The 26,138-nt window shown below is 37.1% G+C and overlaps 1 protein-coding gene across 4 annotated transcripts; it reads right to left on the reverse strand.

Annotated features, from left to right (window-relative positions):
- Positions 1 to 244: 244 nt before the first annotated feature.
- On the reverse strand, positions 245 to 23,727 carry PCF11 (PCF11 cleavage and polyadenylation factor subunit). Of its 4 annotated transcripts, none has more exons than XM_047877188.1 (16): positions 23,373 to 23,727; positions 19,523 to 19,648; positions 17,417 to 17,605; positions 16,869 to 17,063; positions 14,808 to 15,925; positions 14,240 to 14,420; positions 14,043 to 14,133; positions 11,544 to 13,108; positions 9,881 to 9,980; positions 6,723 to 6,842; positions 6,112 to 6,214; positions 4,028 to 4,211; positions 3,356 to 3,511; positions 3,013 to 3,105; positions 2,468 to 2,503; positions 245 to 1,359 (listed from the first exon to the last, which is right to left on the reverse strand). In XM_047877188.1, exons 1-16 carry the CDS (start codon positions 23,562 to 23,564, stop codon positions 1,144 to 1,146), a joined length of 4,665 nt encoding a protein of 1,554 aa, XP_047733144.1. In that variant the 5' UTR covers positions 23,565 to 23,727; the 3' UTR covers positions 245 to 1,143. The 4 variants fall into 4 exon arrangements, with proteins under 4 accessions (XP_047733144.1, XP_047733143.1, XP_047733142.1 ...); XM_047877187.1 differs by having other exon boundaries at positions 6,112 to 6,217; XM_047877186.1 differs by having other exon boundaries at positions 13,650 to 14,133.
- Between the last annotated feature and the right edge of the window lie 2,411 nt (positions 23,728 to 26,138).

The raw sequence follows: 26,138 nt of genomic DNA on the forward strand, positions 1-26,138 counted from the left end.
AAATATATGTAAAAAGTTTGCCAATGCCTACCACATAGCAAGTGCTCAACAAACTGACTTTCACTGTTTTATATGCCCATCTCCAATAGATGACAGGAAAGATTAATCTTGCATCTCAGAGATCCTGCCTTATATATAGCAGGTGCCATGCTCAGGTTTTAAAGAACAGAGTGATGAACAAAGACGTAAGAAAAAGAAGCCATTCTAAAGCCATTGAAGAAATAAAAAAGATACAAACTTGAAGTTTCTTCATCATTCTATTTATTACATGTATGAATATTAACATCTCATGGTATCCATCTAATTCAGTCAAAACCAACAAAGGAAAAAGGTTAACCATGTTTCAAATGAACATTCTTACAGATTCCCCTGTAACTTAAAATAGAAATATGTTCATCTGCATTAAATTGTTTGACAAATTTGAAAAATGTCACTTAAAAAAAAAAAAATCACCTTTAGTACTTAAATATATCTGTTAATCGCTTGATGGTATCAGTGTCCAAGTTCAATAAAAGTTGCTTCATTAGATACTTTTCAAAAATGGACATCTGGATGGTTCTCTATAGCTGGAGAGATATATATGCAAAGTCCTATTTCGGTTTAAAAAATTTTTCAAGTCTGGCTTTTCTATTTGAGAAAAGTCCTGCAGTGCTCTCTCACAACCCTCATTTGAAGGATAAAACTAACCAGAATTTGCTTCTTTAATCATGTGAAGCTACTAGAAAAAAAAATCTTTTATGTTGAGGTTGCTGTTTAATTCCATTTTCACCCAATAAAAAGTACAGAAACACTGTCTTTATTTGATGGTGTGCATAAATATTACACTCCATGGATAGCAAAAATATTTTTTATTTATAATTTACAGTTTCACAAGTGAAAATCGTACATTTTTACACATACAATTTCATTTTGTTAAATTTGCACACATCTACAGAACTTTCACACAACAAGCACCTGAAACTGTGCAGGCAGTAGGAAATGCAAATACTAAAATGTATTTATTAACCAAATGATAGCTGAAGGCCCTGCCTCAGCTAGACAATTTATATAGATATATGTCTATATATACATAAAAAATTCTTCACCTTCTAGATCCAACAGCAGCTTTTTTTTAAAAAGAAAAACATACCTTTCTCATTTTATTTAAACTGACTCGACTGTATCACTTTCTGTTTTAATTTCAGTGGGTGTTGCTATGCTTTCCTCTGTACAAGCTGGTGGGGTATCAATTCGTTCTTCCTTAACTTTGGGACTTTCACAGGGTTCCTGCAATTCATTTTTGACAATGTTCAACATAATGTTCAAAGGGTTTTCAACTGGTGTCTTGCTGGGAGATGGTGTACAATCAAATGAAGATGTCTACAAAATGAAAAGCCCTGTGAGTTCTAATTCAAGTTCAAAAGTACCACATTAGTTTTATTTATAAGACCTTTGTGTGGACAAAGAAACATACACATAACAAATAAATAATACCTGCTTCCCCATACATTATAAAAGCAGGCAAATAAATATACTGAGCATTTAATACATCCTCAGCAGTGATCTGAGCTAAGAAAAGCAGTAACCACTGTCAGGCCAAAGGAAGTTGATTAGATATACTTCTATATTTAACCCCACAGAGATAGTAACCCCTACATATACTATGGAATTGTGACTATCGTAATTTCAAACACTCTGACCTCACAAACCATCAAATGTCCTAGAATGTCTACTCTCTTTTGATTACCTAAATGTATCTTCCAAACTGCCTTTTTAATTTTTATTTATTTTTTTAGTTTTTTTTAAGTTTATTTGTTTTGAGAGAGAATAAGCAGGGGAGGGGCAGAGAGAAGAAGAGAGAATTTCCCAAGCAGACTCCACACTGGCAGCACAGAGCCTGAAGTGGGGCTCAAACCTATGAACTACAAGATTACCTGAGCCAAAATCAGGAGTCTAACGCTTAACTGACTGAGCCACACAGGTGCCCCTCAAACTCCCTCTTGAACCAGTTAGTGTTTATTGTTTGGTTTTAAGAAATGGTTACTCTCAAATATGAAAATTTGAACTTCTGAAGTCAAGACAGGTCTTTCAGATTTCACATGTGATCACTTTAAAATTATTCCTATGCTATAATATGCTAAGTTTAAAAAAAAAAAAAAAAGGGCCGTAAACACTACCCATAACTCTAGAAATCTGTTCACATTATGATCATCCTCTTCAGTTTCCCTCACATTTCTCTGGGCCTACTGTTTTAGTAAAAAACATCAAGACTCAAGTGAATAGAATGCAAGGAATACAGAAATTTCAAAATCTAAATCAGATCCTATCAATCTAGCACCAATATTTAGTGAACAACCTAAATGCTACATCAAAACACAAAACAGCTCAATAAAGTTAAATAATATTGCTCTGATGCAAAAAAAAAAAATAACTGAAAATAGAATTTATTAATGTACATGAGAAAAAACAGTAATCAAAAAGAACTTACATTTTGATAATCCTCGTAACATGATGGATGATAAATCTGAAGCAAAAAGAAAAACAGTAAGTAGGTATTCACATGTGTGTTCATTTCCAACAGACTATTCTGATAGGATTGTCTTTTTTAATTTACACTAAAAAACAGCTACCTTAGAAAGGTGGCAAAAATCACTTGGTCACATATGTGGATAAAACAAAAATTTCATCCAGTTTCTCTGTAATCTTGCTTTATACATTTAAGTAGATAACATGGTATACTTTTAAGATAGTAACAGTTTTTTTATGATGAATTATAAATTCAGAATTAAAATGATGTGGTTTAGGTAAAAAGAAGATTGACTAGATTCAGATCTACTCTGGGTTTATCGTTAACTAATTCTGCAACTTATATAAAATGAGTATAGAACCAATTGACTGCTAAAATAACTTCCAACTCAAACACTCTATAACTTTTTTATAAGAATCAAAAAACAAAAATTTTTCTTTCTAACTGGTGAGCTAGCCCCTACAAAAAAAATCTAATCTTAACACTTACAAAGAATTGAAAATTACCTTTCCATCTACTCTAATAGCATTTTTTAAATGCCATTCCTCCTCTTCTTCATCCCAGTATTGTTCAAATTGTTCTTGACAGATTTCACAACTCTAAAATAGAATCATAAAAATGAAATTTACAGAACACATTCAATCAACTTAGGTAAAAACATATAAACATTTTATTAAGTGGAAGAAAACTTAAGTATTATCTGGAAGTTCAATATATAAATACAAAATAAGTTCTAAGGATTTTGCATTCTTCCATGCAAAAATAGTTAACATTTATTTTGCTGTTGTTGGTCACTGATAAGGAACTCAGGGATGACCAGAGGTAGAAAATTTAATATTCTTTTCTTACCTCAACTGCTCCAGCTGGTCCAGCAGGTACACTTTGGAACTCCTTTTCTTTTGCAGCCTCCTGAGTTTTGAGCACAACTTCTTCATGCACCTTTTCAAAAAACTGGCTCTTTGCACGTTCTTCCAAATCAGCTATTTCCTCAAATTCTATCCAGTCCTTAGAAGGAGTTGATTTAAAAGGAATATTTTCATTTGTTTCTAAACTTTTACTGCTTATCTTCAATATAATAGCATTGAAAGATAAGGGTACATTTACCTATAATATGCTTTAATATTATTTAAAATTATACTTTCTCTGTGAACCCCACAACTTAGAGACAATACAAAGCAACTACTGAACAGTTAAGTTCTTAATGTTCATTTTCCATTACCTCTAGAGTTACAACTACTAATTTAAACAAGATAAATTTCACATAAAATTTTTGACAAAAAAAATAATGTCATAGGAAATTGGAATTTTACAGCTAGTAGAAACTTACGTCTTACTCTTATCTCAACAAAAAGCAAATACATACTCTTCAAATTTATTTTAAAAACGTTTTATATTCTAGGGATCAAATTCTATTTAGAAAATTGATGAGATAGCTCCCAGCAATTATTTAAACTATAACACTTTTTAGAATGATAAGATTTAAGGGTTAAAAGATGGTTTAGAGGTATACTGATTACTTACTGTTAAACTGTAGTACCAACGTCTATGAGTGACTTTTCTGCTAACATCTTTTTCAGTTCTGTTTTGCCGATAATGCCAGTCCAAGTGGTCTGCATATACATCTGTCTGTGATGTTGTAAACCTCATTCCACAAGAGTAACACTGAATACCAGTGTACAGTCGATTTATAACGCTATCATAACGTCTATTTTGAAAAACAAAGAAATCATCTTTAGTTCTGATAATGTGGAAAAATGGCCAAAAGCTGGCTGAAACAATACCTAAGATCAATATTGTTCTCTAATATCATGTCACTGACCCTCTTTAAATTAACTTTGGTGAATTTTAGAACATGGAGTCTATCCTCTTATTGATAGGCCTGGCCCAGTTATTTCCTTTCTAGCTAAAAATGGAATGATCATCTGCTAACTAATAAGCCAATAGCTGGCCTGCTCTTAGATTAGTGTCAACATCAAGGTGGACATGGCAGATGGGTATGGCAGAACAAATGGATTTCACCTCTTCAGATCTTTGGAGTTCTGAATGACTCAACTACCCCACCCTCATCTAAAGAATGGTGAAAGTAGTACAAAAGAAATAATAATAGTATACATAACTAAAAAGAAAAATTAGACTCATGGTAAACTAAGGTCACCATCAGTTCTTACAATTCTGAGCTTCCTATTTGGAAAGAAACAGGTATACAGACCAACTAACTGAATAAATAGGGCAGTTATGAACTGTTAATACTAAATAATGATTTAATAAAAATGGTTTTATAACTATATGGGGAAGAGTTGGTAGGACAGTAAAAGAGCTGGCTAAATCTTCATTTTCAGGAAATCAAAAGATTGTCTAAATGTGATAAATCAAGAAATCAAGAAAAATATGTATCTTTTAAGAAATAGAGAAATGCAAGGAACCATAACTAACAGTTAAAAATGGTTTAAAAAAAGCGTCTGGGTGGGGGTATTGGATGGTTCAGTTAAGCATCTGACTCTTGATATTGGCTCAGGTCATCTCAGGGTTCGCTGAGAGCGAGACCGGCATCCAGCTCTGTGCTGACAGGGTAGAGCTTGCTTGGGATTCTCTCTCTGCCACTCCCCACTCACACTCCCTCTCTCTCTTTCAAAATAAATAAATAAACTTAAAAACAATTATTTTTAATGCTTCTGGGTAAAGAGTAAAGCCAGGAAAAAGGGATACTATCTTTTATTATAAGCCTTTATTAGAAGACTTTCATTATAAAGCTTTAATTCCATGAATTACAGTTAAAAAAAATTGAGTTTTAAAAGGTGTAATCCATTAGGTGTCTATATTTTTATGAAGTATTCATAAGGATATAATAAGTCCATAAAGCACCTTTAACTTTTTTTATAGGAGTAATACACACAAATAAAATATTAGGAAAAAATATGCACCAAATGTTAAAAGAGTGGTTATCAGTAAAGTTGGAATTGTAGGTTAAATTTATTTTCTTGATTTAACTGAATTTTCTAATTTTCTTTTTTTTTTCCTTAATTTTTTTTTTAAAGTAGGCTCCATGCCCAACATGGGGCTTAAACTCACAACCCTGAGATCAAGAGTCACATGGTCTACAGAGCATGTAGGAATTTTCTAACTTCCTACAATGAATATGCATTACTTATGAAATGAAAATAGTTTTTTTTTTAAGTTCTTAAATACTAGACTATAAAAATCTCATTTTCCTATCTTCAAAAGCACAAGAATATCAAATACAGAAAAAATGATTAAGAGAAATGGAGATAAAAGGAATACATGATGATTAATACCTATTATTGTAACTCCTTATATTTCCTATACCAAATACAGATATTAAAAAATTGAAATTTGGGGATGGTCTCTTGGCCTAAATACTTGTGCAGCAGACATATTTTAAAACGAAATTTAAAAACATAAAGGCTTCTTGAAGTTTATGTTATGTATATTTCACTACATTAAAGAAAAAGAAAACATGCTTCCTAAATTTTATAAACACTTGAAAGAGCGATAAAATGAATAGCACTAATAATAACATCCACTGTTTAATTAAAGTCATTGTCCCATTTATCTTGGAAAATTAGAAAGAAAATTAGATTACATACTGTTTCAGTTCTTCAATTGTAAAATTGGTAAGATCTGGAACATCTTGATCTTCATTTTGATCTTCCTCCTCTTCAGGGGCAGGCTGAGCAGCAACTTCATTTACTTCTTCAATTGAAAAAAAACAAACTTCTCAATACCGTTCTCTAAGCATTCATTATAGAGGAATACTAAAGTGTCATAAACATACAGAGAACCCCATCTTGTCTATTCACTGTATTTACTGACCAAGGAAACAAATACAATTCTTTGTTTTGATAACTGAAATTAAGTCTGATTTCTTAAAAGTCAATTTTCATGAAATTTTATTTCATCAATATTCAAATTATTTTTAAAAACTAAATCAATATAAAATAACTAGTAAAAAGTCTGTACATGGCATTTGCACGAACGTTAAATGAAACAATGTCCACTATAAAGTTACTAGTACCATCTTAGAAAATTTTTAAAGTATTTCATTATAAGCCAATTATATTTCATTTCCAGAAAAAAAATAAAAATGCAAAATTTTAATGACTTTTATCATAACTTATAACATTATAGCAAATCATACATACACCTTTAAAACTTAATAAAGTTTTGTGTACATGCAGTATAGAAAAACCATACTCACGTGTTGTAGCTGAATCAGGCTGGGACAATTTGAGAATTCCTGTTTTTAGCAGTTTTGAAAATAATTCATTTACATCCACCTGACTGAGATGATTATCAGGATATGCCTTTGGAAGGGCTCCTTTAAAAAAATAGCACTCTTAAAATGAAAGTAGAACTCAAAGATATAAATCATACTATGCATTTTTCAAAGTTTTCTTCAAGATGCCCTATCAATAATAAATTTGGGGAATGCATGGGTGGCTCAGTCAGTTAAGCGTCTGACTTCAGCTCAGGTCCGGTCAGTGAGTTTGAGTCCCATGTAAGGCTCTGTGCTGACAGCTCAGAGCCTGGAGCCTGCTTCAGATTCTGTGTCTCTCTTTCTCCCGGCCCCTCCCCCACTCATGCTCGCTCATGCGGCGCGTGTGCACGCTCTCTTTCTCTCTCTCTCAAAAATAAACATTAAAGAAAATAAAAAAATAAAAATAAATTTGAAAAAATCTTCTTCAGGATGAGTGTAATTATCACAGAAGCTCCTAAAGTGAACTTTTCATTTAGGTCAGCAAGTCCTCATCTCTTAAAAATATATTCTAAGACAAATATTAAAAGTTAACACTGAAAACACTGATACCTTATGAAACTTTATAAGTACTTTATAAATACTTTATTGAGCAGGGATAAACCCACGACAGGGTATCATGACCTGAGCCAGAATCAAAAGTCGGACGCTTAACCAACTAAGCCACCCAGGCGCCCCAATTACTATTCTTTAAATCAACTGTAAACACAGTATTTTAATGTATTTGTATGTCACTATTATCTATTATGCATCTAACTATACCTCTAGAAAAAAGTTCTGAACTACTAAAAATTTCTCTTCATGACAGGAAATTCAGTTTGCATCCACAATATACATAATCCCTGCTCTTAACCACTGCATACTGTACCCTTAGCACAGTCCGTTGTACACTGTGGGCTAATTAATATTTGTTGAAATGTCTGAATACATGAATGAATCAATTAACCTCAACAGTCAATTACAACACCATTTCACACCCTAGTTTAACATTTACATTTCACTGGGATTAGCTATTTATGTTTCAGAGTTGTAACCAGCTATTCACAAGTCTGTGAGCAGCTGAGTTGAGTGATCAAGGGCATGAACTATGGAAACAGACTCCTGGGATTCTAACTGGAAATCCCATTTTCTAGTTGTGTGACATAACCAAGTTGCATACCTGTGCCTCAGTTTTATAGGTAAAGAAGAGTCATCCTAGAACAATACCTAGCATACAGCAAATGATCAATATGTTTAAATATTTACTACTAGGAGGTGTTTTTACTTTCATTTTCAAGAAGAAACCTTAAGAGAAGCTGAATATAGAACACTGGATGCTTTTCACACCTCTTTAGTAGGAGTGAGCAGAACCTGAAGTAAGGCATACTTAACATCTCACTCAATTCCTCCAACCTACAGGAAAAAGATGTGATTTCCTCTGTGACATTGCTATGCCCTGTGTGTATACACATGCACCCCAAGGTTGTAAAAACAAAAAGAAAATTTGCAGTTTTTGCACACTATCTCGTGCTACTCACCCCAACATAACAAATCCTCTACTCAACAAAAAAAAAAACTGAGTTCTAAAAAGAATACGTTAATACAGCACATGTTATGAAGCACTTTTGCATATACTACCTTATTTGACTCTTAAAAAACAAACTTCCCAAGCAAATACTGACTTTATTAGTCTTTCAAGAGGAAGCAACTGAATCCCGGAGAGGATATTTGCTTATACCCTGCCTACCTATAAAGTAGTAAAGTATAGCTTCTAACACTGGTCTTCTGACTTTAGATCCCAGTTCTTTCTTCCCTTTTCAATACGGTGACAACAAAAAAACATTTAAAAAATATTAATTTATCCTGTCAATCTAGGAACTAAAAACACAAGTGTTTTTCAAATTAATTACATGAAATACTTGTGATGACACAATTTAAGAACTAAATCATAAACTAGAACTTGACTGACTAGGCTTTCCCTAGTTACTTCACAAGTTTTGGAAAACTCCCTAAATTTGTAAACTAAATAGTGCCACGCTACAGCATGTTTCTGAAAGTGCCTATTTTAATGATTAAAAAAATAAAGCAAGTACCACTACAATTTGGTTGGGCTAGTTCTCAATACACTAAAGCTTTGCAGTTATTTTATAAAATACCATAATTTATATACTTCCCATTGTTTTCAAATTAAATTTAAAATTCACTTTTTTTTTTTTTTCCATTTATTTTGAGAGGAGAGAGAGAGAGAAAGAAAGAGCGAGAGAACAAGCAGGAGAGGGGCAGAGGGAGATGGAGAGGTAGAGAATCCCAAGCAGGCTCTGCAGCATGGAGCCTGATGGGAGTGCTCAAACTCATGACCTGAGCCAAAATCAAGAGTCAGATGCTTAACTAAGACACCCAGGCACCCCAAAACTAAAAATCGCTTTTAAAGCTCTCATATCCAATACAGTTACTGTATCCATAACAATACTGTTATGCCTCATCTCACAGTAACAAAAGAGCTTCTCAGGGGACCTGGCTAGGGACTCAGGTTTTTCTACTTTTTTGTTTTTTTTAAGAAGGCTCTACACCCAACCCAGGGCTTGAACTCACAACCCCAAGATCAAGGGTCACATGCTCTACCAACTAAACCAGCCAGGCACCCTATTTCTACTTTTTTAACATGTTGTGTACAATTATTATTTGAGTGCCCATAAAGACATATGAATGAATCAACTTTATAAAGCAAAGTCCCTAGTATTCACTTCGTGTTTGCTGGATCATCACATATACACAAAACAAAAACTCAAAATATCAAATAACTGAGATTTCTGAGGTTTGTCATTTATTTCATTTTACCTCAACACAAACATCACCCTTTACTCCACCCTCCACAGGTTTCTTTCTTTTTTATGGTCTACAAAACCCTGGCTGACCATGTCTAGCTATAAACAGGATCCAAGTGAATACACATAAACAGTGGAAACAAACTCAAAAAGGGAACACAAATTTCTAGCCAGATTAAATTTCTCTAAACTGCATATCCCCTCTCAAAATTGTCATTTCCTAAAACTGACAAAAATAGCTACTCAACAAAACAGTATTTGTTTTTTGAAAAAACGCTAAGTTCAGAAAGTACATACCTGAAGGATTCTGAACAAATGCTCCAGGATTTTGTGGATGAACTGGTAAAAATTGTTGTCCTTGGCCAAATGCTACTGGCTGAGCAACACCAGTAAGAACCTTTAAGAGAAGCCTTGGTTTTAAAAAAGAACATCCTTTCTGTATTTTAACTAAAACTTTAACATTCTGATCATATAAAAATACCGACAGATATCGTAAGGTCTGGTTTCTACAATAAAAATGTACAAGTGTAACTTAACTGGATCACTTCATTTCTAGACTTTCTACAAAAATGAAACAATACTCCCTTACCTGTTTCATGGGTTATAAGATATATGAGAAGTTTAAGATACCATGCAAACATAAGATAGCCAACAGTCTGTGTGACCTTACACAAATCACTTTACCTTGCTGATGCTTTCCCTTATTTTACAAATAGAACTGATATCTAGAGATATGACCTGTACACAATCATAATGGCTAGCTGTCAGCAAAGCTGAGGCCAGAACTGCTGACCAGACTCCTTCCCACAGATATGAAAAGCCTGCTTTAATCAGCAATCTCTTAACTCTTTTTTGATCATCCTGCTTGAACATCATACTTTGGGTTGCAAAGTAGACTGTAAAAGACAAACAACTACTGTACAGACTGCTTGCTATCAATAATGCTTATAACACATTTTAAAATCTTTTTGTTTTACATTTTCTTCCATGAGACATTACTACTATAAAATGAATCTGTCCTAGTAAGGAAATGTCAGTGCCTAGAAAAAAAGGGAATTTAGCCCAGGAGAATTTCAGCAGGCAAGCAAAGTAGTCATTAATCACATAATGTAAGCACACTGCTTTATAATTACTTCAATACGCATTTTAAAATATATGCAGAACAAAAGCAAAAGAATACCAACAGATGATTGTACAAGTTGAGGTGATGCACTGAATGTATTTGGGAGACATGTCACAAGTTTCCTGTGTTTACATTAATATCACACAACTGTATTCAACTGGAATCACTGGAAAGGTGGTGAAAAGTAGGAAGAAAAGAAAAAGAAAGGCTGTAAAAGCATGGGCAGTTTGATTTTATTTAACTCAGGTTAAGGAAGTTCTTAAAAGTCTAAAAATCCAGCTCCCTATAACTTTAAGGGGCTCCACAGTTCTACAATGTAGCACGAGTCTATGAAACAAACTCACAATTGTGTAATACTTTACTACCTTTGAAACCAAAAAAGAAAAAACATAATGGGGAGGCTATGCATGTGTAAGGGGTAATATGGGAAATCTCTGTATTTCACAGCTCAACTTTGCTGTGAACCTAAAACTATTCTAAAACAATAAAGTCCATTAAAAAACAAACACTGTGTGTGTGTGTGTGTGTGTGTGTGTGTGTGTGTGTGTGAGAGAGAGAGAGAGAGAGACAGAGACAGAGAGACAGAGAGAGAGAGAGACAGAGAGAGAGAGAGATTTCTACAGATCCTGGGAGACCTAAAATCAATTTTGGATTTAAATTGCAAATTTAAGGCTCAAGACTCTCATCCCACTTGCCTAGCATGTGGACTTTTGGAGTACCTTACAAACTGTCAATCTACAGAATAAATTATCTCCTAAAAATCTTCAAACCCTAGAAACATTAAAATGGTCCACATCTGCAAAGAACATCATTTTAGAGTAACTACAACAGACTTACCTGTTGAGACGCCTGAATATTTCCTACTGTTATTGGAGCAGGTAAATTGCCAAAGTTTCCAAATTGGGAACTCTGGAGATTCTTTTCATCAAAATAGTGTCCAGAAGCTCTGTTAAGGGGATTCGAGAAACTCTGGTTTCCAGGACCATGTGGTCCATTAAAATTTGGTCCTTGAGGTGAATCAAACATTTGTTCATGTCTTTGGAACTGTAGTCCTTGGGATGGGGCATTAAAAGCATTGCCAGGTGGATCATTATATGGACCAGACTGATTGAAAGATACTGATTCAAGCCTTTGTGAAGGATGATTGTCAAATCGTGTGCTTTGAAGACCAAGAGGAATATCAAACCTTGATGCTTGCTGGTGTTGTGGGCCATCAAATCTTTGAGGTACACCATCAAATCTTGGTTGAACCTGCTGTCCAGGTGGTCCATCAAATCTCTGTGGGCCTGGCTGACCAGTTCTTTCAAATCTAGGACCTGGCTGCCCATGTAATCCATCAAATCTTGGCAAGAGTGATGGCTGACCTGGCTGCCCATCAAACCTTAAAGCATGACAACCTTCAAATCTTGGACCACCTTGACCTAGAGGCCCTTCAATTCTCAGGCCACCTCCTGGTACAGAAGGACCCTCAAACCTCATTCCACCTCCTTGTTGGACTAACGGTCCTTCAAACCTGATCCCAACCCCTGGCTGACCATGTGGACCCTCAAACCTAAGGTTCCCACCAAGTTGATTATGTTGTCCTTCAAACCTCAAACCAGCCACTGACTGACCATGGGGACCCTCAAACCTCATTCCAACTCCCTGCTGTAGCAAAGGGCCCTCAAATCTGATCCCACCTGCTGGCTGACCATGAGGTCCATCAAACCTAATTGCAGCCCCTGATGGACCATGACCCCCTTCAAATCTAAGTCCACCTACAGGCTGACCTCGGGGATTATCAAATCTAAGTCCACCCACAGGCTGACCATGAGGTCCCTCAAACCGTAGACCACCCACAGGTTGACCCCGATGTCCCTCAAACCTGAGACCACCCACAGGCTGGCCCCCTGGTCCCTCAAATCGCAAACCACCTGCAGATCCCTCAAACCTCAGACCAGGTGAACCTTCAAACCGAAAACCTCCTCCTCCTGCCTGACCAATTGGCCCCTCAAACCGCAGAGGCGTCCCTACTGGTCCTGGAGGACCTTCAAATCTCAAAGGACACCCACCTCCTAGCTGACCTTGTGGTCCTTCAAATCTCAAAGGGCCACCTCCCCCCATTTGTCCTGGTGACCCATCAAACCGAAGAGAACCTGGTGTAGGAGGTCCATCAATTCTAGGGCTTAATTTATTAGGTCCTTCAAAAATCATCTTGGTTGGGCCATCTCTTGTTACTGATGGCCTACTAGGTCCATCAAATAATGGTCTGTCTTCAGCTAAAGCTGTAAGTCGCTGATTTGTATCGAGGCCGGCAAATCTTGATGCTGGGCTATCTACAAATGGTTTATCTGAATCTTCGTATCTAGGTCGCTTAAGTGGAAAACGATCATTGAATGGTGACCTCTGCTCTTCTCGTACACCTTTTAAAAAGAAAAAGATGTTATTTTCCCTGAATCTGAATTTTTATTAAATTATCTTAAATCTTTTTATTCTCATGTAAATGTTTAGCCAAAAATATCCAAAACTATCTCACTTTATTAGAGGGGAAGGAAAAGACAGCATATCAAGCAGCAAGAAAGAGGATGCCCTCTACAGTCAGACACACCTGGGTTTAAAAAAAAAAAAAAAAAAATCCCCATTTTGTCAACTAATTATTTGACTTTGAGAGCAAGTTATTTAACCTCTCTGGTCTTGCTTCCTATCTGTAAAATGGGATAAAATATATTTAATTGGGTTATTGTGAGGATTAAATCAGACATATATATAAAGAACCTAAGTCAAGTACCTAACACATAGGGTGGCCTTAAGTATTAGCTCCCTTCCCTTCCCTTTGAGGGGAAAAAATGAAACAAAATAAACAAAAGGTAGTCTGAACAGTCACAGAAATCCATCCCCACTTAGCTTGTTCATTTTCCCTTCACTGCTGATTCAATAGGCATAATCTGATTTAACTTTTTCTACCTTTAGCAGAGACTTGCTCGTCATGTCTTCTCCGGCCCTCATGGGGTGAAAGATTCTCAGCATAAGTACGACTCCCAGATATAGGAGAAAGACGTCTTGCTCTTTCACTAAATTGTTCTTTTCTGTCAAACTGTGCTCCACTATTCCTACTTGCATGTTTACTTTTGGATGGCTCACATTCTATTCCAGACAACAAGGCATCGGTCAAAGGGTAGTCAAAAATATCAGGATCTAAGAGATCAAGTCTTGGAAATGAATGCTGAACCTGTGTCCTTTTCAGTTTTGCTTTATGTTCATAGTAGGTTAATTCAGCATCAGATAAGAGAGGTTTCTTTTTTAATCCACCTTTATTTTCTTCTGTAGGACTATCCCGTACATTGCATCTATGTTTACCTTCTTGATACTGAAATAGCTGTCGAATTTGATGCACAACAACAAGGAACTCATCCTGTGTAATTTCACCAGATGCTAAACGTTCACTCGTCTGTGTAGGGGTGATAAAAGGAAATCAAATATTTTAAGTATAAAAAGCACTTACAAAAAAACTTAGACAAAAGAGAATAATGACTACATGTGGTCATAGTAACTACCTTTTGAAGTAATTCTCTTTTGCTTGCAAGAGTTAACTCTTTAGGAATCTGAAGATTGGCATCTACACTTAATCGATGCTGCTGCTTTGGGGTTCGAGGTGACAAGATTCCTTTAGTGCTTGACCAGCTCTCCCTATGCCTTAGATGAGGAGATTTACTATGTTCATCACCCTGTTGTAAGCTGAAACCACAAAAACATGTTACTTCATGAAAATTTTTTCAATTACTCAGGACCATATTCCAAAAGATCTGGTTAAAATGAATACATGTAACTACAAAAGTTAACTAAATGATTAAGAGCCCAAGGTCTGAAGTCAGGAAAATCAGACATGAATTCTACTTCTTGCATGTCCTAGACGTGCAGCTTTAGGTAGACTAGTTAACCTTTCTAAACTTGTTTCCTTATCTGTAAAATAGGAATACTAATGGTATTTCACCCAGTTACTGAAAAATAAAAGGAAAAATAAAGCACTAATTACAGCATCCAATAAATATTACCCAATTTTAAAATTAAGACTGTCTTTAAAACATACGTTATTTTACTTAATTAAAAACATTAACATCCTACCTTTTATTTTCTTCCCAACCAGATTTCCATCTTTTGGTAGACTTGGAACTTTGCCAATTTTCTATATTCTCCTTTGGTTCAGTGCCGGATTTTGTAGAATGCTGATTCGCAGCTTCTTGTGGTCGTTCCTCTTCAGTCTTTTTTATTCGCCTTGGATCTCGAATATCTTGTTTATTACTCCTTTTAGCATTTCGCTCTTCCCTGGAAGGTAGCGTAAACTCTTCCATATGTGATTGCTTAACTCCTGATTGGCGAATCTTTCCAGCTTTGGGTGTGGAACTTGGAGACATACTCCTCTGCCTTCGTTTGGGTGACCGCCTATCTCTTCTCTTTGGAGAATGTATAATTGGTGATCGAGACTTGGGTGATCGCGATCTTGACCGCTTTCTAGTACTTGATCTCCCTGGTTTTGTCCCTTGTTTTTCTGATTCTTCCGTTATTGTATCCTGCTTTTGTACGATGCCATTGATGATTTTATTTCGACTTCCAACGAGTCGGTGTTCAGATGATTTCATGTGCTCATCTTTGTCCTTTTTTTCTGCAGTTTTTCTCTTGTCTTTTACATCATCATCTTTGCTATCAGTCTTATCCTGAAGATGTTTTTTTAACCTAGGATCTCTCTTGCTCATATCCGACACCCTTGCACTTTCAGATTCTTGATTTTTCAAGTCTTTTGTGTGGGATAATTTGTTTTTCAAAGGTGATGGTGATTTAGATTTAGATTTAGATTTAGAATCTAATTGGTCAAGTTCTTTCTTGGTTATTTTTTCACCTGATTTGCTTTTCTCTTGCTTGGATGAATTTAGTTTTTCAGAGGGTACAGTTTTACTTGTCTTAATATCAGATTGGTTCAATGTGTTCATTAGGAATTCTTTCCTGTGACTCTGATCTTTTCCATGCGAAGAATGTTGACTCATCCTATTAAGACGGGGATCCCGATTAGTTCCTTTCAAATCCTGAATTTGTAAGGATGGACCTGGACGGCTTTTCTCTGGTTGCACAGGAACTTGATGGGGAGGTTTAACAGCCAAAGGGGGAATTTGTGGAACATGTAATTTGGATGGTGCAGATCCAGGACCTAAGTTGGATGTCTCCTGCTGAACGCTAAGAGAAACTGCCTGAAATACAAAATAAACGTTTATGTTAATACATAAAACATGCAGATTATCTGTCAGGAAAACAAAAAATAAAGAATGTAATGTTTTTTCAATAAATCCATTCAATACTACAGTTACATTGTATACTTCTAGTGTTTAAGTGGAGATTAAAATGAAGAGAGAAAGTTCATGTACTTATGGGGCTTGTTATTTCTTACTAGTCCTTTACTTTGGGGTTTTTGTAATGTAATCTTTAAGAGAATGAAAAAAACATCCTCCCTCTTCCTAATTATGCAGGATTCTGAGCCAGACTGCTACTAAGAAATTACCAAATAAATCACTGCACCCTAGGTGCACAAGAATCAGAGTCATTCCAGCTAAATTTTAGGTCATAAAATTTAGTTCCTCCTAATGTCACTGATAATGAACTTGATAAAATCTTGCCTTCCTGCACTTCCTCACTCTCAAATTCAAGTGCTAAGTAAAATAACTTAGTAAAAGGTCATTCATGCATGGAAGTAGGTAATCTTCCTGGCCTCCTTAATTTTGTGATGGCTTTTCTTTCATAGGCTTTAGGAACTGGATTTCTACTCCTGAAACCTAAGCTCATAAAACATTAAAGACTACGCACACCTTCACAACAACACACCTAACCATCTTGGGACAGGTCTTAAGTCCACTTGATATAATGTTAATTAAACTAAGGTGTTATCTTAAAAGATAGCAATTTAACAGAAAAAAGTACTTGAAAGAAACTAGTGTATAGTTTATACTCAAGTGAGTTTTACAATAAGGAAATAAAAATTTGGTGTAATAAAGGTACCATAATTTACAAAATAAATGTGGAAAAAGAATACACTCACTAATAAAAATAACATGCTAATACAAGTCAAATACAAAATAATTACTTCTCTATCTGAAGACAGGTTTAAAATATTTAAAATGCCAAATCTCCTCTACTTACCAGTTGTGCCTTAGCTTGCTCTAGCTCAAGCTCCAGCTTTTTCTGCTGAAGTTCTAACAACTGTTTTTGTTTTGCCAGTAACTGCTGCCTTATTAGTTGTTCTTGAGTAAGATTCTTCTGTATATCAGGAACAATTGGAGGAGTGGAGATGCTAGGGGAACTGACCACTGTGCCAGGTGTTGAAGGCTCTTCGGGCTATAAGAGAAAATAATGTGTTAAAAATATATATTTCACGGCTAAAAAGGAAGCTAAGGAGGAACTAAAAATTATCAGCTGACCTCTTAATAAATATTATCCATAATCATAAATGGCTTGTCATGTTTAAAGCACACAAAAAATCTTCCAAAAATTTAAAAACCGAAATAAGGATATTATGTAACACCACAACAAGAAGAATGTACTTTAAATGCACTGTGAACCTGAGTGAAAAAAAAGTTTTTTTGTAACGAAACTAATTTAGCACGGGGTATTCTTGAGATTTCAAACAAGAAATTTTAGGTAAATCGAAATCTGATAAAGTATTATATACCATTCATATTAAAACTTACCGATTTATTTAAAAATTTAGGATTCACATGGATGCTAGATGTATTCACATTGGGGGGCAGAGGTTTAATAGGCCAAGCAGGATCTAACGAATTGACTCTGACATCCAGGGCATAAAGTTTCTTCAAAGGGAATATTTCATCCCATGTGGAACGTAATTTAAATAAACTTTTTCTAGTATTTTCATCCACCTAGAACAACAGAACAATTCTATGGCTTGTTAAGTTACTATAGAATGTTTTAATTATTAAGAATTAAAGCTATATAATAAATCTCTGTTCTCAATACAGCAAACATACTACTCATTCATAAATATGTACAACAGTAATAACTTATTAAAGGTATATTTGGTTTGAAAATGTAAAGTTAAATAAGAAACTTCTCCTTCAAAAAAAATCAGAAAAATTAAAGTCATTGTCCCCTGGCCTTTATGAAAGCAAACAACTAAGCAATTCTATTTTTAACAGTACAAAATGTTTCCAAATTTTAGGGCTTGATATAGTATTCCTTATGTTACTCTTACTCTGGACAAAAGTGTAAAACAACTAGAAATTAGTTGAACCTGTAAGACAAATCTGTCTCCCCAACCAATCTTCTGCAATACAATATGGTTGGCACCTATGAACAAGTTATTTGTGGTATGGAAGGCACCATAAAAATTGAAATTCACAGGTATCTTACCCACTCTTGAGCTTCAGTGTTACCTAACTATGACAGGAATAACAATAACAATGATATTCAGAAACTAGTTAGCAGAGACACCTAGTACTTGGGAAAACTGAATTAGAATTTTAACTTTAGGATAATAAAGCCTGGCCTATATTCAAGTCTTTAGAGAATTATATTTATTATAGTCATTTTCATCAACGGCAGGGTCAAAGCCCTGTTAGATTCAGTAATATTCTACCAAACACCCAACTAAATTTGAACATAATGAAACTGAAACCAAGAAGCTGGTTTAGCTCCCCAACTCCTGTAATGCAAAGTTGGCTTCTTAGACTACAGCTTCAGGTAAGCAGTATTTAGCCAAGGTCTACAATACACTATTCATCAACAAGCCCCTTAATACAATTTGAAACCCAGCTTTCCAAATTTCTTCTGCATATACTTACTAGCAGTATTTTTTTCTAAGAACTGAGAAGAAAAAAATTACTCAAGTAGCAACCACTTGAGTAAAACAAACAAGTAACAAACAAGTAAAATCTGTTCTAACAAACAAGTAAAATCTGATATTTCTTTCAAAATAATTCCAATTCTCCAAGTCTGACAACTGTAAGATTTCTCCAAACACAACAGGTTCAGCTAATAAAAGATAAGAACTACCATTTTTTTATGTTAGGTAACAAGATTTAAAACTACTTATTTTAAAGGTCCTTTTGCTAAGTGTGAAAGATCAAGTCTGACAGGAAGAGAATGGATTACTCCAGCAAATCCCTTGTCTTCCTCAGCCTAATACTGTATTAAACAAACTACCAGATACAATGTTATGGAAGGAAGAAGTTGCAATCTCTGGGTATAGAAACTAACAAGCCTCTCTTCTAAACACTAAGAGGGGATTAAAAGTATTTCCAAAATAACTTAAAGCAATTAACTGGTCCACCATTCACACATACCTATTACATTCACAGAAAACACACTTGAACAAAGTAACAGGAAACATTTCCGGGGGCGGGGGAGGGGGGGGGGATCACAAAAGTTTCAGGCACCAATCACAGGCTGGGACACACAGGAAGATTATGCTTTTCCAGATAGGAATAGTCAACATCCTAACACCAAAAACTGCAACAATGAAATTTGAAGTATTCTTGATAGCTTCAGATATTTTTGCCCATATTCTAGTGATGGAACAGACCTTCAATCAAATGAACTCAATTAAAAACAAAACAAATTCTAAAAGCAAACCCCATCTATTCTTGAATGGATAATGGAAAAGCCCTAGAATCTGCTTTAAAGATCTAACATAAAACACTAACTTTAGCATGGTACTTGATAAATATCCAAGAGAATAAAACATTTCACCACCCAAGAAAACCCAACACAAACACAAGTATTTATTTAATCAGGAACACATTTTTTAAAAATTCAAATGTTTCTAAATGCATATATACCTTTTCAAACACACAAATAAATGTTGCAACTAGATTTTTAGTAAAGGCAGTGAGATACTCTCTTCCAACGTTTTTCACGATAGAATCCATAAGGTACATAACAGGAAGCTTCTCTGAGGAAGGAGCCTGAAGTGATAAAAAGAAACTGAGAAGTTTAGTATAATGAATTGTCACCAAAGAATTACTTTTAAAAGTGAGTTTTCAAACATACAATACAGATTTCTATTCTTGTTGACGCTAAATACTTTCGAATTAATATTAACCTTTATGAAACTTAAATGTTCAATCAAGGTGTCATCTCTTAAAATGATCTTTAGTTGAGCATATAAAATTAGCTCAGAAATACCAGAAAGACAAACCGTAATCTTTAGCACATTCATTTAACACTCGATGTAATTTCAGGTTCATACGGTAAAAAGACCCGTGTTTTAAGTGAGCAAAAAGGGGAAAGGGTATTTTCTGTAACCCAAGTGTAAGCTTTGTGACTCCCATTAACTTAGAATAGTGTGCCTAGACTCAACGAAGTAAAGTTTCCAGACTTCTGGCAGAAACCCTAATTTTCATAGGCATATTTTATATGTTAGACTCTATGACGCTTTTGTTACCTGTAAAATCATTAGGATTACTTTTCTATAATCCAATGAACAAAGAAATTAAGTACACTTCACATATGAAGTTAATGGCAAAAAACACTCTGAAACTTGCACAAGGACATGCAGGAAGGTGCAAGTTGTTACTGATACAAGAAAAACTGGATGGAGCAGCTGCTGAGTCATGTAAATCAGGTTGAACTTGACTCTGGAAACCAGGATTTGTCCTGAAGATTTTCTTCACAGCATGGACTCTCCGTCGAAATATTTTTCCTCTGACATGCACAAACCAGTGTTTCTAAATTTGTGCAAAGCCAGTGTGGTGATCCTGATACAGGTGGCCCTTTCCAAAGCAAAGAAATGTTGCCCCCAGTTCAACTGCAATGCCTAACCCACCACTGGCTTTTAGAATGTACAGCAAGTTTCCAGAAAGCATCAGCAGGTTCACAGACTTGAGGAGCATTAAGACACACCATAAAAAGTGTTAACTCCGACTCCACAGGAGCACCCATGATTTAAAGACAAAATAAAAAAAAAAATTATCCCCATTTACCCATCCCATGTGTATCGGAATCTTAACCCTGAACAACACTTACCCATAGCTATCTGTAGCTAGGGTAGGCTCACAGTTCTGCAGTACACAACGCCATCATATTTCACAAAACCAATTGCCCATACAAGTGTGTGGAAGTGCTCTTGCTTCTGATAACACCTTTACAACCAAAGTTGGCCAAGGAAACCTTTGAATAACTTTGTATGAAAAATTTCTTTTAGGGTCCTAATAAAAGGGTTCACAAGGCCACTGCATGTGGGTATACTAGTAAGTACCAACATGTCCAATGCTTTATTGCTGTGTCTTTATCTTACCATGTCATGTTTTATACCATTTTAGTCATTGTTGTACTTATGAAGACAGGCTCTCTTTAAAACCAAAATCTGTTCAGTAGGCTAATTTTTTTATTGTACAAGTGAATCCTGTATGTAATATTTTTTTCACTACTACTGCCTCATGGGAAGAGTCAAATTAGGTGTGAATCCTTTAGTAATGCCGAGACGCTAGAGAATAAGGACACAAACATTCACCTCCAGAAACACAAAACCAAGCCAGTTTGCTACCAAATGACAGAAAATCCCTCCCCTCACCCTCAACCCCAACCCTGATTATTTCCCCAGTGACTTTTACATCTTTTCTTTCCTCAACCTGGCTTTCCAAAAATAACCAGGAAACGTGTGCCAAAAAAATTTCAGCTTTTATCAGCAAATAGTCCATCTATTTTCACCACTCTGTGTCGCCATACACAAATACAAATTTTAATGTGGTCACTATCGTCAGCATTTAGTTTTCACTTCTCGAAGGTCTTCTGGATCCATTAAAAACCAGCAAGGAAACTGTTGAGTGACAACCTGAACTGCTAAGTATTAGACTCTGTGGAATATTAGTAATCCCCAAACTACTAGGTAATTAGATTTTAAAAATCAATGTTATTTAAAAAAAAAAAAAGAAAGAAAGAAAGGAACACAAGTGTTTTGTTTTTTAAAAAAGGCATTCAATGTCAAGGTAAGCCTTCAACAAGGCAAAAACTAAGTTTTCACGTCCAACATGTTTGTGATATCAATAAAAAGGATGTTGAGTATGAGGAATGCTTCCTTTTTAAGTCTCATACTTTAAAAAAAGAACAATAGCTGTTTCACAGACATTCACAGGAAAAGGTGAATGAAGACTTGTATTTTAGCTGTCAGACTGAGCATGACAAACTTGTTGGGCCCTTAAAAACAAAACAAAACATCTTTACTTTTTTGTCCTCTTTAAATTAAGGTATGAAAGGACCACCTGAAACCGTGTATCTTGTGAACAGATTTACCCAAAAGAGTGGATGGAACCTAAAGAATGAACCCAAGTCACTTAAAGACTTTTGTTTAAAACACACAACCACGTAGATAAAAATAAGTCTTGGAAACAGATTCTACACCTTACAAAGGTAAATAAAAAAGACAAATACATATTTTATATGTTTTATTCACAAATTTTATAATACCAGTCACACATTTCAAAACCATTTATTAAGAGTCAGACCACTCAGTTGTACACTAGACAGAAACCGCCTCTAAACAATATATTGGTGGTTGTTGTTAAAGTGGCCTTTTAAAAGGGGTTCACTCTGCTAAAAGGAGGCTCATCCTGTTAATTTCAATCACTAACAACTAGAAAAAACTGAACCATAGTACAAGCTTGAAAAATAACTTAAAACGTAATACTGGGAAGCTATTAAAACTCATTATGATAACTAAGTTTAACAGTAACTTAAATGACATCGCTCCCACATGAATCCACAGAAGAGGAGGACTACAGGGAAATATAGGGTGGCAGAGGACCACTTCTGTCAAGGGGTGAAGAAAAGCACGTCTTCACTATCAGGGAAGGGAGGAAAAAAAGAGAAAAGGAAGAGGAGGAGGGACTGAACTTTTCAAAAAAAAACTGCAAGTACTTGTTACCCACTGGGCCAGTTCTCCACCTACAGGTTGGATAAGATCTCCTCCCCCCACCCGAACCCCGCCCGAACCCCCAATTTCCCGTATTTTGGGGCAAATTAGACCCTCCGATAGGAGAATAAAAGTTCGATCTGGCCGCCCCCACCCCAAAACGGGGCTGACGGGTGTGAGCAGCTGCCTGGCTGGCAGGGAATGGATTCTCCTCTCTTCCCTTTCGCATCATGTGCTTTTCAGGCGCCATGTTGGGCTCCTAACAGGCGGCTGCTCCACTCGGGGCCAATTCCCTACTCCCACCCACCAACAGCTCGCTCCCAGGTCCCCCTTCACCTCCTTCCAACCCACAGAGCACAATTACCCAAAAGGGTAAGGGGGTGGGGGTGGGGGCGGGGAATGGGAGAACCACCACTCCCCACCTTCCCGGGGGTTAAAATGGTTTTAACTCTTACTTCCCCACACCACAAACTGCCTTTTAAGTACCCCCCTCCCCGAAGGGCTCTATTCAAAACGTGTGTGTCGGGATATACAATGCGGTGGCCTAAATAGGGAGTTGGTAAGCGGAAGTGGGACTCCACCCTTTATCCTCCCCACTCCCTCCCCCCCAAGAGAGGCCCACGCTCGAAGCCTGGGCCAGAGACCGAGCCTGAGTTGGAGGTGGAGGGTTGGAGAGGAGGAACACTGTCCCCCTTTGGATGGAAGCGAGACCTGGGATGAGGCTGACACTAAAATCAGGGAGTATTAGAAGAATAGGAGGCTGCGGGGTGTATAAAAACCTTGGCGGTTTGGGCCTCGATGAGAGAGACGATCTCCTTGGCGAAGGGCAGGTTCTCCTCGGCTAGAATGGTCAGCATATTGATGTGCGGTTTGCTATTGAAGGTCAGGTCTTCGAGTGATGATTGATAATCCCGACAGGCGTCCTCCCGGGCCCCCGCAGTACCGGCCTCGGCCGGCGTCTGCTCTGACATTGCGCCGCGGCCCCCCTCCGAGGTCCGCCGCAGCTGAAGCTGAAGCCGCTCTCGATACCCCGCCTCCCTTCCGACTCCTCTTCCTCTCCCCGGGTCTCTCGCGGCTCCGGCTTCACCACATGCTGACCGCGGAGGGGGGTTAGGGGACGACACAGGGGGAACCTCGGGTATGAAACGCCGCCGTCTCAAGGGTGATCTCCGTCCACTTCCAGCCGCCACAGAAGCTTCTTTCTCCACAGACACAAAATGGCGGCGGCAGTGGCGGCTCCAGCTCCGAAAATGTCTGTGTTCCCAACCGCTGCGTCGTGCGAAATGAGCAAGGGGAGGGGAAATGTGCGGTAAAAGGGCGGGGCCGTTGAGAAAACCAGGGGTGATTGGTTCATCCAGCAACGTCACAAGCCCCGCCTTCGGCCCTTCCGCAGGGCGTCCTGGCACCGCCTTCTTCTCCCGGCCCTACCCGGGCTTTCGCAACACCTACTGTTCAGAGGTGCGGTGAAAAAGACGGCCCCTCTCATTGGCTGATTCATAAGGGACTGTTCGGTCATTTGTTACCATAACAACCCATTCAGGGAGGCCAATAGGCTTGGGGGAGCCTGTTCCCGAGGCCCAACCCAACCAGTTTAAGGAGAAAGCTCAGCCGTTCCCTCCCCTCGTCCCTCCCTCCGCAATCCCCTAGCCACTGAGCGGTTCCGTCAATCATCCTCCCTCCCGCCTGCCCTGGCGGCCGCGGCCAGGGGGTGGGGGCTGAGGGGAGCGAAGGCTTTTGGCCCGCCACACCCCACCTCGCCGCTGGCGACTCAGGTGCTCCCGAGAGCCTGGGCGGGTCCAGCTGCGAGGCAGATTGTCCCTCCTGGAACTGACACAGGGAGTGAGACGCCGAATTTACCCGGAACCTGGGGAAGTGGTCTCCACGCTGCTTCCAACATCCACAAACAAAAACACCTAGGCCAGCTTTCTTGAGTCGAATCCCCGGGAAAAGGCTTTTATTTAGAGTTGTGTGCGAAAGGCTTTTCCGTAGGGATTTGGAGATCTTTGGGGAGCCGACTCAGATCTCTAGGAAGGGTTTCTCAAAAGCCACACCCAGCCTCTAGCCTGATATCTCCTCTGTCTTCAATCTTCACTTCGAAACAGCCTTAGAATTCGCTATTTGGGGCACGTAGGAGAGAGTCTCTTCGTGCGAGCGTCTTTTCCCAGACTTCTAAAATCCTATTTGGAGGCTGGAAGTGATGCTCTCGAAACACAAAGCATTCAAATAGTTCTGCCCTAGAGCTGCATCATAACACAATAAACTAAAAGGGGTGACTGTTTTTTGTTTTTGTTTTTTTTTCATTGAAGAGATGGTAACCTAAATGTAGTTTAAAAAAAAACAACAACAGGTATTAATTACGTAAAATTTGATTCACGATTGTCCTCCTTAGGCTACTAAGGCCTGCAGAAATACCTTGTTCTTCAGTGGAAACCGCTCTTAAGAATTAAGTGAATTCCTTTATTTGTCCCATATAAAGTAACCTTATCATGTCTTATTTTTGTTCGGTTTTTGAGTTTTTTAAAGCAGCTTTATTGAGGTATATAGTAAACTGCACATACGTAAAACATACAAGATTGTTTTGACATGAGACTATTTTGACGTGCTACCACATATGAATGAGAAGTAAAGTCTGGGTAAAGTAAAGCCTGTCTTTTTTCATTTGAAGCTAGGCAATATTGTTGCATAGGTTTTATTGATTTCAGTAATTTCATACCACTGTTGGTGGTGATATTTAGATACAGTAAGCACAGTTAAAATTAAGGAACTTTGAAAGTTCCTGCTTTCTGGAGGGTAATGTCCCGGGTAAAGCAGTCCTCCAATAGGTTTCCTTGTAATTTTAAAAGTGAATTTAGTTACTAAACTTTGAGTTATAAAAGCTGTCCACCTTTTGTTATTTTTTATGTTCTGTTAACAACCAAGTGCACTTTAAAAGAGTTTTCAAAGCTCTAATTTTGCTTCTATTGTATCCCTAACACATTGCAGAGCAAACAATATATGCTTGGGATTTAAATCAACAAATCTGTGTACCCTCAAAAGACATGAAAAACTCAAGTGCTGTAGCAATCTCTTTCAAATCATGTGCTAAACTACAACAAGAACCTTTATTATTTTTTTTTTTTTACTTATTTATTTTATTTTTAAGTGAGCTCTGTGCCCAACCTGGGGCTTGAACACACAACCAAGAGTCCATGCTCTACCAACTGAACCAGTCAGATACCCCAAGAATTTTTCTTTTTTTATATCCTTAGGACCGACCACAAATTAGATCATCACTATTTTTAAATATACAAATAAATGAAACTTCTCCCATGATTTTCAGCGCCAATTCTTTCATCAGAATATGCAGCTAATGCACTCTTTGTACCAACCTTAAGCCCCAGTTATGTGCCCTCTCTATGCTAGGTGCAGTGGTGAGCATGGCAGGCCCATGGACTGACCTTCATGAAATTTACAGTCTAATCTCATGGAGTAGTATGAAAAAGTACTGCATCTGACAGTGGGTTTTCCAGAGCTGTCTTCAAAAATCAAACCCACTGATTCTTGTG

The sequence above is a fragment of the Prionailurus viverrinus genome, chromosome D1, assembly GCF_022837055.1.
Source record: "Prionailurus viverrinus isolate Anna chromosome D1, UM_Priviv_1.0, whole genome shotgun sequence".
Taxonomy (NCBI): domain Eukaryota; kingdom Metazoa; phylum Chordata; class Mammalia; order Carnivora; family Felidae; genus Prionailurus; species Prionailurus viverrinus.

What these genes read in the sequence shown, in the direction of transcription:
- PCF11 (XM_047877185.1), bottom strand. Translation starts at nt 23,564, where the DNA reads ATGTCAGAGCAGACGCCGGCCGAGGCCGGTACTGCGGGGGCCCGGGAG. An exon ending in ATATTCAGGCGTCTCAACAG is followed by an intron (nt 9,981 to 11,543) that starts GTAAGTCTGTTG and finishes CTTCTCTTAAAG; the next exon opens with GTTCTTACTGGTGTTGCTCA. An exon ending in GTTGGTACTACAGTTTAACA is followed by an intron (nt 3,512 to 4,027) that starts GTAAGTAATCAG and finishes ACTCCTTCTAAG; the next exon opens with GACTGGATAGAATTTGAGGA.